Source organism: Sphaeramia orbicularis, chromosome 9 (assembly GCF_902148855.1).
Source record: "Sphaeramia orbicularis chromosome 9, fSphaOr1.1, whole genome shotgun sequence".
Lineage (NCBI taxonomy): Eukaryota > Metazoa > Chordata > Actinopteri > Kurtiformes > Apogonidae > Sphaeramia > Sphaeramia orbicularis.
Genome location: NC_043965.1, coordinates 19,307,565 through 19,320,128, shown reverse-complemented (window position 1 = coordinate 19,320,128; position 12,564 = coordinate 19,307,565). Strand labels below are relative to the sequence as shown.

General features: G+C 41.6%; 2 protein-coding genes across 2 annotated transcripts; both read right to left on the bottom strand.

Moving 5' to 3' along the window:
• Positions 1–310: 310 nt before the first annotated feature.
• LOC115425492 (leucine zipper putative tumor suppressor 3-like) lies at positions 311–9,645 on the bottom strand. The gene is made up of 7 exons (XM_030143106.1): positions 9,354–9,645; positions 8,029–8,502; positions 7,771–7,938; positions 6,697–6,825; positions 6,060–6,251; positions 5,097–5,327; positions 311–3,401 (listed from the first exon to the last, which is right to left on the bottom strand). Exons 1-7 carry the CDS (start codon positions 9,549–9,551, stop codon positions 2,319–2,321), a joined length of 2,475 nt encoding a protein of 824 aa, XP_029998966.1. The 5' UTR covers positions 9,552–9,645; the 3' UTR covers positions 311–2,318.
• LOC115425686 (serine/threonine-protein kinase fray2-like) lies at positions 9,644–12,523 on the bottom strand. Its single transcript, XM_030143373.1, has 3 exons — positions 12,329–12,523; positions 9,721–10,322; positions 9,644–9,647 (listed from the first exon to the last, which is right to left on the bottom strand). Exons 2-3 carry the CDS (start codon positions 10,197–10,199, stop codon positions 9,644–9,646), a joined length of 483 nt encoding a protein of 160 aa, XP_029999233.1. The 5' UTR covers positions 10,200–10,322; positions 12,329–12,523.
• Between the last annotated feature and the right edge of the window lie 41 nt (positions 12,524–12,564).

The following is a 12,564-nucleotide window of genomic DNA, read 5'->3' as shown; positions in this document are numbered from 1 at the left end:
TTTAAAAGCTGCAACCTTGACAGACTGTGGTTGTTTTTATTATTTTGTTGTTGTTGTTTTTGGTATTTTATTGTTTTGTTCGAAAGCATAATAGGAAAAACAAACACTTATGTGTAGTTGTGCTAGTTTAGCTAGGTAGAGGCCAGTTTCCATGATTTGAAGTCCTGACACTATTACCATGGTGGTAATCACTGAAGGCCTTGAAATATAAATATTTTAATTTTTCTGAAGGGCCACTATGAGCATGTGATCAAACCATGAAGATTAAAGTCCAAAACAAAGAACAAACAATTCCTCCAACAACAAAAACTGCTGAATTATTCACATATCTTTATTAGTTCTGCTGAATTTTAACAAAGGGGTGGTTTAATCAAGCCAGAACAATACTAGTAACATAAATGCAAACAATAATTTTGAAACATGTATAAAATCAGTAGCATTTTGTTCTCTAAACAATGCAATACTGTAACTACATTTATCAACTACATTAAAAGGAACATCATTTTTGGACAGGGTTGCTATGATTGCACCATTATGGTAGGCCAATAATAGGCTATCTACACAGTTAAAAAAAACACATAAAAGAAAGCTCAAATGGCACATATTTTCTCTGTCAGTTCACCATAATATAATAACAGTAATAAAGATGATAATACTATGTAATACCTTAGAGATAAGTTAATATTCTTGAGCAACATCTTTGTATGCTGGCATAAACAACACATATAAAAGCCATGATATTCACATCTGAGTCTACTGTACATCATAACTTGTGTGTAGGACACTACATAGTGCAGTTAGCCTGAATGCTCCATTTAAAGAGGCAGACTTTTTACTTTTTTGTTTTTTTTTCTTTTATTTTCGTAACCTTTCTCTCCTCTGCTCAGTCTAAACGAACTATACAGAAGAAAGAAGAGTTTTCCAGTAGGATATACAGACTCCTGTTGTGTGAAATGTTCAGTCTCACTGCTCTTGTATCAAGCTTTGATGTACATTGTACTGTACGTAAAGCCCCCCCATCCCAAAACCCCTTTACTTTTAATATATCTTCACTTGCTGTATTGCCACTAGTCCCTCTATCCTCAATCTCATAAGCTGAAGCTTTTCATATGTATACACTCATGCGCACTCCCTCACACACTCCCACACACACATTTACAATCTATAACTATTATAAGTATTTCTTTCTACTATATCATACATTCTATAAAATGTTTTTAAACTTTGGGGATACTGACTGCTTTCTCTTATTTCTTGGCTGTAAATGCACCAGGTGAATGATACAACAACACTAGTAACCAAATTCACATTGTGTGCTTCCATTTGTGGTTTCATTGCACTCTTTCCCAGTTCAATACTTAATGTTTCGGTGGGATCACTGTCAAAGGTCTTTAACGACCTCTAGTGTTCATTCTTACTCACTGCAGGGACCTTGCATTGAAGCTGAACCAGGTTGTACAATGTCTTAAAACATATTTAGTTGGGGTTGATTATCTGTTAAACATATTAATTTAAGTCAGTTTGTAGAAAATATAAACTCTGTTTGTCTTAATGATATATTTAGATGGGTCATGCATGTTGGACCCTGTGCAGGAAATGAAATGCAATCAAGAATCGTGAAATAGTCCAGTCGTGTGCAATAAGATGTGACCTGTTTGCTGATGTACAGTTAAAGCACTGGAAATGATAATCACACTTGATTTTTTTCATCTATTCCCAGCATTAGTTATTATCTTATATCATGCTGGAAAAAATGGAGTAAGGCGCTCTCTGGCCAAAAATGCAAGGTAACATCACACACTCTGACCACTAATTCTACTTTTACATTACCAGTGACACAGACTTACAATTAATAAATACCGCATAATATTCTTGTTGATCATTTTTGACAATATCCCTGATTGTCTTGGTCCTTTTCTAGCATGGGCGTTCGATGACCCTGTCTTAGTGCTGTAATCAAAACATTGTCATTTAATATTTTGTTTTCTCCCATCAATCAGTGTGGCACACTTTTCATGAACACTGATTATGTTGAATGTGCAATTATTAAGCGAAAGGCTGCTTAGGAGGTTGAAAAATCACTGATAAATTGAGTGTAGCTCAACTTATGTCTAGAGGATCTGCTTTTTACAGCTACAGTATGTTACATTTTACAGTCGGCCTTTACTGCTGCTTTGTGTCCGTAATTACTTTGAAAAGTATGTCACTCTGTGCTGATTGGTTTGAGTATAGGATGAAATGTTTTTCTAATATTATGCTGAAGTTGTTTCGTGTCAGAGGCCTTGTAATCTGTGTTTTAGACTGGGATGATGATGTCTTTAAATCTCAGTGGATTCTATCCTCTCCAGGCGAGATGGTCCTGCCCAGGGAGGGGCAAGTTGGTGGAGAGAAGGTGGACCCTTCTGGTCTTCACAGGGTGGAGAGAGCGTGAGAGCAATAGGACCAGGCAGAGAGGGAGGAGGCTGAGGAGACAGAGGTGAGAGGGCTAGTGCTGGAGGTGGAGAATTTGACGAGGAGGGGGATGTTGTGGTGGTAGTTGTAGTGGTGGTGGTCGAGGTTGTGGTTGGTTTGGTTCCCAACTGGCTCATTCGTTTTTCCAGAGCTTGGTTCTTCTGCAGTGTTTCCACATAGCTGAGCTGCAGCTGAGCCTGGTATTTCAAAACGCGTTCTTTCTCATCCTGCCAAGTGTGTCGCTCCTGGTCGAAGTTGAGGGCCTGACGCTCCCGTTGCTGCCGCTCCAGACGTAGTGCCGCCTGTAGCTGCTCTAGCTGTCTACGTAGCTCCCCTGCCTCGTCCCAGTGACCCTCCTGGACTCGCTGAGGCTGGTGAGCATCCTGTCGCAGCTGTACCTCCTGGCAAATTTGGGAATCGTGACGGAGCTGGGCTTCTTGACGAAGTTGGGCCTCATGGCGGAGTTGAGCCTCCTGGCGAAGTTGAGCCTCTTGACGCAGCTGCACTTCCTGTCGGAGCTGGGCCTCTTGACGTATTTGAGCTTCATGGCGAAGGTGAGCCTCCTGACGTAGTTGAGCATCTTGGCGAAGTTGGGCCTCTGGTCGGATCTGCATATCTTGCGGCATCTGGGCGTCTTGCCGCTGCTGCACATCACGCCACTGCGCTTCTTCACGTTGCTGCCTCTCTTGCCTCTGAGCTTCCTGCCGCTGGGCTTTGGCTTCATCACTTTGAAGGCTCAGCAGGGTGTCAGAGGTGGGTGTGAGGGAGCTGGTTGAGGGTTCAGTTGGGTTACGGGGACAGTGAACAACTCCCCAGGGAGGCAACAACCCCGCTGCAGCTAAGTTTGGGCTCACAACAACTTCTGCGCCCCTGCTCACTTCACTCAAAGCCCGCTTTAAACTAAGCACCTCTGCCTCAAATACGCCCAACTTCTCTCTGAGGATGGACACCTGTGGGAAGGGAAAGATTTATCACAGGAAAGTAATACTGTATAGTGGGCATTTCAAGTCACAAGTAAGTGTAAGTGTCAGTATCTATGTACAGAGAAGAACTGAACACAGATATGGACCATTCCTTTAGATAAGAGGAAAATAGGTCCTCATTCAAAATCTGACACCAGTGCACTTACAATAGACTTATTAAAACTGTTGTCATGAAGTTTTTGAAGTGCAGGACTTTTTTGATTAGTTTCTCATTTCATTGTAATTGGCATACATGGATACTTTTCTGCAGATGCTTAAGAAATATTTACCTATTTCATTATTACATATATTACAATTTGCTCTGAATACATGGTTGGTGGAACCATAATATAAAAAAAGACCTTAACTGTAAAATATTCTCAACATCGTTTTTCTTGTTATTGGTACCGCTTGTTACTCACTGTCCCTTAAATGCTGAGCTCACAGTGCATAGTACAAGACAAACACTGCTATAAATGTCTCCAAATCCTCAATTTGTCCCAGTCTCTTAACAAAGACTTTACAATCCGTATTTTTTCTGAGGATAGATTTTGAGGATTAAATATTCAACAATCTAGATTTGATGGTAAACTTAACAATCCCCAAATCTTGCTTTCTAAATTGTATTCTTTTTGTTCTGCGCTGTAATAACATGGGCTTAAAAAGCTTTCAGTGAAACTTATCATTCCCTGGTGCTGCAGGAGATAAATCTATAATAACGTAAGCCTTAAATCAAATAGATTGTAGTAAGTGTCATGCATTGCTGAATGATGATAAACTACAGACCATAACTGTGTGATAAACACACTGTGATGTATATGTCTTGTGTATAAATGCTACTAATACATAGTACAATAGCAGATAAAATGTACAGCTCTGGAAAACAGAGAACACCCACACCCTTTCCCACACTAAGACAGAGGTTATTCCTCCAAATACTGATTTCTGAACTTACACTAAATTCAAACATCAGTACTGTGTTGTTGAATATCATTATATTCTTTGCATTATTTTTATTACTTGACTAGTCGTGCCATTTCATGCTTTTTTCTGGCAATAAATACTCTACACAACAATAGTTTCACTTGAATTATTTAACACAAATGTTGCCAGTAGTTGCAGGAATGAACAAACATGTTCATTTTACTCATCGGTCTGATTGTTCCCAGATCTGTAACTGCTGGATGTTGAAGTCTATGGCTCTTTTATAACATTTTTGCATTAATAGGAGGGTAAGGTAATACATCCTCTGCATTATATTTACAGAGATAAATAAACAGATATGTCTAATTATGCATCCTTAATGATGATGATCATACTAACACATATAACATGTAATTTTAGGGATAAATTCACCATAATATCATAAAACACAGTAGACAAATGTGCTAAGGAGGGCAGATGTACAAAGAGCAGGTGCATGAACACAGCCCTCAGTATTTTTGTCCCCTTCAGTCCATTGGTAGTGGTGGCTTAATGCCCTGTACTAAGTAAGTCATGTCTTCAAACATCAAACCCTTGCACAGTTCAGTTAAAAACAATTGTAAAGTGGCTGTTGGAATATTATGATGATATGTTCTTACTGGGTGAAGAACCTGTTAAATAACATTAGGTTTTTGTTCATTACCATTCTAAGTTTTGAAACTTTTTCTCATGTTAAATAGAAACTGAATGTGAACATACCTCTGACAGAGTCCGTCTCAGCTCTCCCTCACACTTCTCCAGCTCCAGACTCTTGGTACTATAGGAGTCCTTCAGGCCCAGCATGGCCTCCTCCCGCTCCCTCAGCTGGGCGTTGAGCTCCTTCAGCTGGCCTCTGAGGGCCACCATCTCTCCTGCTCGCTGGGTGACCTCGGCCTGGCTCTCCCTCAGCTGCTGCTTCAGCAGGGAAATCTCACCTGCTTTCTGACACACCTACCGCATGAACAATGAAGGAGTTCCAGTTAAACCATAAAGACCCAGGGCTACTTTTGTGGCAATTCCTAAATGATTTTGTCTCTCTATTTCACCTTTCTTAAGTGATTTTTCACCATTTATTATGATATTATCCTCTGTATTTTACATTTTTCTATGTAAATCATGTATTTTCCCCTATACTTAATTTACTGATCATGTAGATGTTAATTAAAGCTCAGAGAAAATTCAAAGGTTATTATATCAAAACAGAGAAAACTTAGGAAAAAGTGACTTTTTCAACAAAATATAACTGAACATAAATCAAGTGTCTCCATCCACTGTCATTTTTCAAACTCTATGGGTTTTACTGTTGAATCAGTGTTGTACAATGTAGTGTTTCCACGTCCACTACACAGCCTCTGAATGTCCAGATGGGTCATATCTGATGACCATGACTGGATGACAAACTGCATTTTACACCAATTATTTACATGTATTGATAAGATTAGTGGATCAATAGGTATTAAACATTTTAGATCAGTAGATGATTCTGGTCACCAGTGGCTGTTTGGGTCTTTGGGTTAAATCCAAACCAGCCCAGAATTATACTGATAATTTATCCCATCCTTGACTGCACAAGCAGTGATCATTCCCATGTTTGCTCATACATACACACACACACACACACACACGCCCTGTTCAATCTACTTGACTTAACCAGGATTATAATTTAGTCAGTTCATATCTCACCTCCCACTTAGTCTCCTCCAGACGAGGTAAGATGTCAGCCTGCTCCTTCCTATAATCCAGACACTTTCTCTCCAGCTCCTCTCTCTGGGCGAGCAGAGCAGCCATCTCCTCCTGCAGCCTCCTCTTGTCCTGGGATAGACGGGATATCTGGGCCTGCAAGGCAGTCTGGGAGCGCTGAGCACGACGTGTGACCTGCAGATGGTTAAAAAATGTACAATGTGACTGAGAAACATATCTACTGTAAATAATACAATACAACTCAACTCTTGTCAAGTAAAACTACTGTATTTTTACAACACATTATTTCAACAAGCGAACAATCAAAAGTCATTTTCAGATAGAGCTGAATTTGTCTAGAGGTTTCCAGAATCACCTCAGCATAAGAGAAACTCTTTATGAGCTATTATTTTGAATGAAACAACAATGAACATTCCACATCAACTCTAAAAGAACAACCAGCAAAATCAGTTCTGTCAAGTCAGTAATTTGACCACATGTATCTTCCTTATTATTTTTTGTCAAGTCTCCGTACAGGAGCTTACTCAGGGTGTCTATTTAATGAAGTTATGGGTAAATGCAGATAAAGCATAGATGCATGCTGAAGTTGTTTGTTGGATCAGAGTATTAGTGAGGTCACCTGCTGCAGCCGTGAGGCGTAATTCTGTCTCAGTTCATCCATCTGCCGCTCCCAGACACGTTGCTTCTCCTCAAACACCTGAATAATCGCTGCCTCACTTTGGTCCAGGTTTCGTCGCATATGCTGCACCTAGTAAAAGGATAAATAAATCAGGACGAAAAGCAGACACTTGATTGGAAAAACCAGAAAACAACTCATTTAGATAAAAAAAGAACTACTAAGAAATAGCTATTTTTTTGCCTGCAGCCAAACTGGATCTACAGATGATTTATTCATCTACAGGGAGGTAGGGTACCCTACTACAGGTTTTACAAAATATGTTCCTAAATGTTATTGATATAGTCTTTCAGAATCCTTAACATAGGTACAACATTTGAAATACTTAAATAAAAGTGCTACCTACTGAGGGCTGAAACCAGGAATCATTATGAATATATATAAACATTTACTATAGAGATACATATGTATATAAAAACACACAAGCAGCGTGATGTATCTGGAATTAAGTTAAAGTGGAAATTAGTAAAGACTGACCACAATGAAACAACATGACATTACAGCTCTATTGTGGAACATATTGTATTTCTTTCATTTGAAAAGAGACAAAGATCTAAAACAAATAACACAAAGTTATTGTTCAGTCAAACATGTAATTTATTTGCCCATATTAATTCCATCCTCTGCAGTGTATGGACAGGCAGGCTGGGCCCCCCTATGGTGCAGATATCCTTTGGTTTGAAATCAGGTTTATGGGAAATTAGTGATGTGAGTAAAATATAAACAAAAACTTAGATTACAAATAATTGAAACTAATACATATTATTTTACTGTGACAGAAACACCTGATAACAGAACTGTTTCTCTACCACTACACAAGTGTTCTCAAAAAGCAGGACTTCAACTTAAATTGATGATGGGTGAAACCTAATTGTTGGTCAAAGGCTATGTTACTCTTTAACAGCAGAGCTACAAACATTTTGGACAGAAAGTAGATGTCCAAAAAGCAAAAATGAGGTTCACCTCTTTGCTCGTCGCTATATTCTTTGATATAAACACCTCTTTGAGACCTCTGACCTCTTGCTCTTTCTCCCATAAGCGATCCTCCAAGTCTTGGATGATGTCATCAGAGGAAGGGGAGGGCCGCAGAGGTGCTGGAGCATCACTCAGGTGGCTCAGCCTTTGATAGGACGAGGAGCTCTTTCCTGATGAGGAGCGGCCACTGTCTGAGGCGCTCAGTCCATTCTGGAAGAACCGGTTCACACTCACATGATGCCAACAGCAAGAGCACATTTACAGTTATCAGCTGACTGTCCAAGTGAGTGACCGCCCTACCTGGTATCCAGGCTTTTCCAGCTTGTCCAGGCCTGCAGCTGCCCCAGCCATGCCCAACCTGTTGATGTGGCTGGTGGAAGCACTAAGAGGCCCCAGGACTGCGGGGGGCCCACAACCAGACCCCGAGCCTGTATAGGTAGGCAGGCTGGTCAGGGAGTTCCTCCCTGAGTCCGACATCCCTCCCTGAACCACCTCATTGCTATTTCCCACGCCCTCACTTCTGCTGACCCTCACTGGGCTGTCCTGGTCGAGGAGCAGGGCCTCCGGGACCTCTCCTGACTCCCCTCCTCCTCCTCCGTCCCTGCCTCTCCTGCCACCTCTGCCCTCACTGAAGCCCTCACCCCTCGCCTCAGCCTTGCCCTCGCTCCCAGCTCCTCCTGCCTGCCCTACCAGGTTCTGCATGGAGTGGAAGCTCTTGGGAACCACCGGCTTGAAGGCAGAGGGACGAACGAGGCCTGAGTTGTTCTGCATCGCCTGCAAAAAAGACAGTGACATATGAAGAAAGAAAAAGAATAAACAAATATCATTGCAAGATTGGTGGGCAAACCACTTAGTTCCTATTTGGTACAAAAATGCACAGAACAAGGACTGGAATTTTGTCTCCACCTCCTACAGTGGAGCACTCAGAACAGACTGCTTTAAGGCAAGTATGGACAGGAGGAATGACAGCAATGACAGCCAAAATGTCTTTTAGGATACAGTACAATTATAGCTTTTTTCAGACCCATGAGTAATTAAACCATTTTAGATTTGCTCCTTGGACCTGTTAAAATCCACTGCATCTGTTATGCATTGAAGTTTGTGGCTGTTAGTGACGCCACAAACTAAAAACTCATTGGTTCCCATAAAGTCTCATCCTCAGAGCTCAAATTGTATGTAGATGTATTTGACATGGTATGTGGTGACTTGTAGCTCTAACAATGAGCATGGCCAGGTTAATGCTGTTCTAAGATGACCAACTGAAAATGAGAAACAGAAAAGTCACTTTTTAAATGTTTGAGCTGATGTAGTGTGGGATGTGTTCTAACCTTGCACTGAATGAAAACATTTTCACAAAGTAGAGTGTGTTGCCTTTTAAATAAGTCCTCATATGTGTATTTCAGCCTCATAATTTTTCTGTTACAAATGTTTTTAAATGGATTGCCAATGATGAGGGTTTAAAAAGTTGTAGAGGCCTTAAGAGGCTTCTAAATGATTGGAGTTTTTTTTTTAGTTTTGTTCTTTGGCTTTTATATACATGTAATTACCTTAGTCCCACCTAAACAAACCCCTTGTGAAGTTCCTGACCCCCACTTTGGGAAACACTGTTTTAAAGCCTGAAGTACCTGCTCTAGTTTTCCGGATACTGGCATAATCTTGGGCGGGTTGTGGTTTGGAGGGTTGTGGCCAGTTGGATTGTTCTCACTGTCATTTCTGATGGCGGCCATCTCTCTGTGCTGGTGCTGGTTCATGATAACACCGTTCTTCTCGTTGGCTCCTCGTCCCACAATGTTCCCACAGACATCTAGACCTGCAGCCTGCATTTCCCTCTCTCTTTCTCTTTCCAACCTCTCATTCTCCAGCCTCTCTCGTTCCCTCTCCCTCTCTCTCTCCCTTTCCCTCTCCCTCTCCCGTTCTATCTTCTCCCTCTCAATCCTCTCTCTTTCCCGTTCTCTAGCTCTCTCTCTCTCCCTCTCTCTTTCTCGTTCCAGCCTCTCCCTCTCCACTCGTTCCCTCTCTCTCTCCCGGTTCCTCTCCCTCTCTCGTTCCCTCTCCAGCCTCTCTCGGTCCCAGTCTCTGTCCCGGTCCCTATCTCGCCCCCTCTCTCGTTGCCTCTCCCTCTCCCTTTCCCACTCCCTCTCCCTCCTGCCTGCTCCGTTTCCACACTCCAACTGGTTGTTGTTGGATGGGGCTGTCATGGTACATTCTGTGTTGGTGGAGGAGGCTGTTTCGGTGGGCCGGTCAGTCCCGGTACAGGTCCCAGTCCCGATACTAACACTTCCTCGTTCATCACTAGAGGCCGTCCCGTCTGATATAGTGGCCGGGAGGCGGGGCAGTCGCTCTGCGCTGCAGCTGCGGTCGGCAGGGCAACGGCGAGAGAGAGGAGGGGCCCGGGGCAGGGTGGTCCTCGTGCCCACAGACTTCATGGCAAACTCCTGCTCTCCTGCCACCCCACTGCCAACACTGCCCATAGTGGGGGTCAAAGGTCAGGGATTAGAGGTTAGGAGTCAGGATTGGGGGAGGGGGGGGTCACAGATACATTTGGAAGTAGTGTGGGTCATCACAACCTAATGCAGGTAGTGGGGGCACACACACTAGGGGAACACAGAAAAACGAAAGGAGTTATACAATAATGTAATTACATAATGACTAGTTATACAATAATAGCTAATGCAGAATAGCTTCCAGCCCACATACAGGGGCAGCGTGGTCCTCCCACCATGATAAAAACTGAGAAAGGTCAAATAGATAAATCTGGACAATCACACATATAGTGAGGGCATAAGTAAGTGTAACAGCACCTTTCCTCCAGTTGAACGATGCTAATGGAGACAAATCATAGTGTTACTCTCTGTTTATTATAAAAACACTGAGCAGAGCTATCCTTGCTTGTTTTTTTGTTTATGTTGCAGTCATGCAGTGAAGGGATGCTGGATGAAGAAGTCACTCATGCCACACCACTGTACTGCAAAACAGACACCAGACACAACTTTTTTTGTCCATTAACATCACTGAACTGGAGCTTTGTATTTGTCTGTTTCTTTGCATTTTTGTGGACACAAATACAGGAACACCTTCATACAACAGGCCTGAAGCAATCAAAGCAACAAAAACAAGAGGCCTGCAATAAATACACATCAGGGATCATGCTCGTCTTTTCTTTTCTTTTCTTTTCTTTTCTGTCTTTTTTTTTTTTACAGCATCAACAGAGGTGTTGATCCAGTTCTTTTCAACTTTTTCAAGCTTTGGTCATTGTATATTAGACTACCTATATAGCTCTAAGGTTGAACAAAATGTATGTTTACATGTACATTGTCTGTTGCTTCATTAGTTATAACTAGTTACTAAGAAAACTAATGCAGTCATGAGGGTAATAACATTCAGGTTTTTGTTGGAACTCATTTATTTGACTCTATTAGTTCTGGTTGAAGTTGACTTGTATTTTACCCAAGGCCTCAACTACAAAAACCTGTCTGTGTAGCAGTTATGGTAATCCACTTAACAGCAATTTAGTTTCTAAAATGAACAACCAAAATACACACAAAAAATGTAAACACCCAAGAATAATCCTGTCATGTGACCCCATGAAATCTAACAATCATTATTTTAGTGCTGGGTATTCTTCAGAAATGTTAAAGTATTGTATGATTAGTAACGAACAGCAACATTTAACTAACCAAGTCTTTTAGTTTAGTAATATTTGGTAAGTTCTTGACCTTTATAGACAAAAGTGGTTATGTATAATGTAACTGTGGAAGGCCAAAAAGGCCAAACAGATATGTGTGTGTGTGTGTTTTAATCCAGACAGTTATTCCAGCCTCAGAAATTCTTGCTATATTTGCTTTACCTTGGTTGATAGATGGAATGGGCAAAAAAAAAAAAAAAAAAATCAGAAAAACAAACTACAGCCAACAAAAAGACCTATAAATCAGCTTCACCTACAACTAAAATTTTATAACATTCATTAAGTTTTTTTCAGATCTAGTGTTTTAGACTGCATTTATATACATTTATATAAGACAGACATGAATTGCAATGTGCAGGGATAAAAAAAACTTGGTATTATGTGGACATTAATGCACTAAAATCCTATAGCAGATGATAGACAGATAGATAGATAGATAGATAGATAGATAGATAGATAGATAGATAGATAGATAGATAGATAGATAGATAGATAGATAGATAGATAGATAGATAGATGCATTGGTGCCAGTGCACCTCCCCTTCTCAGCCCATTTACTAGAGGTTTACTTCCACTTGGGTGAATAGTAGTAGTAGTAAAATACACTGCCTATCTATCTGCTGCTCTGCCTCAATCCCCTCCCCTCACGACTGCCTCTCTCTCCCTTTTTCTCTGCATCCCTGGTCGGCAAGGGCGGCTTTGGCAGCATCCGCATCAAGCCTTGAATCGACTGCGCTACCAAACAATTACTCGCTAGGCCTGTGACAAAACCCAAACGCACGACACTCGGTGAGGGGGGGAAAAAAAGCCCCTAAATTAAAATGCACAGCGTCATTGACATTGACGACGTATCATGCAGTAGCTTTGATTTACCGATTGTAGCATCCTGGCGGTCCATCATCAAAGGCTACTCACTATTTTGCAGCTCGGTGGTTTGTAAGATGGCAGCCTCAATAAACAATATTGTCACAAGAGAGCAACGTCAGTCCTGGTCGGTCGGGCTCGGAAATATCCTGCGATGTTACCGTGGGTCGGTAATATTAGGGATGCTGTCTTCGACCGCTGTCAGCCAGCGTCGGATGCTGATGATGGAGTCGGCTGATACGCGCATCAGCTGAGAGACACACACCCACCTCTGGCCCCGCCCCTCC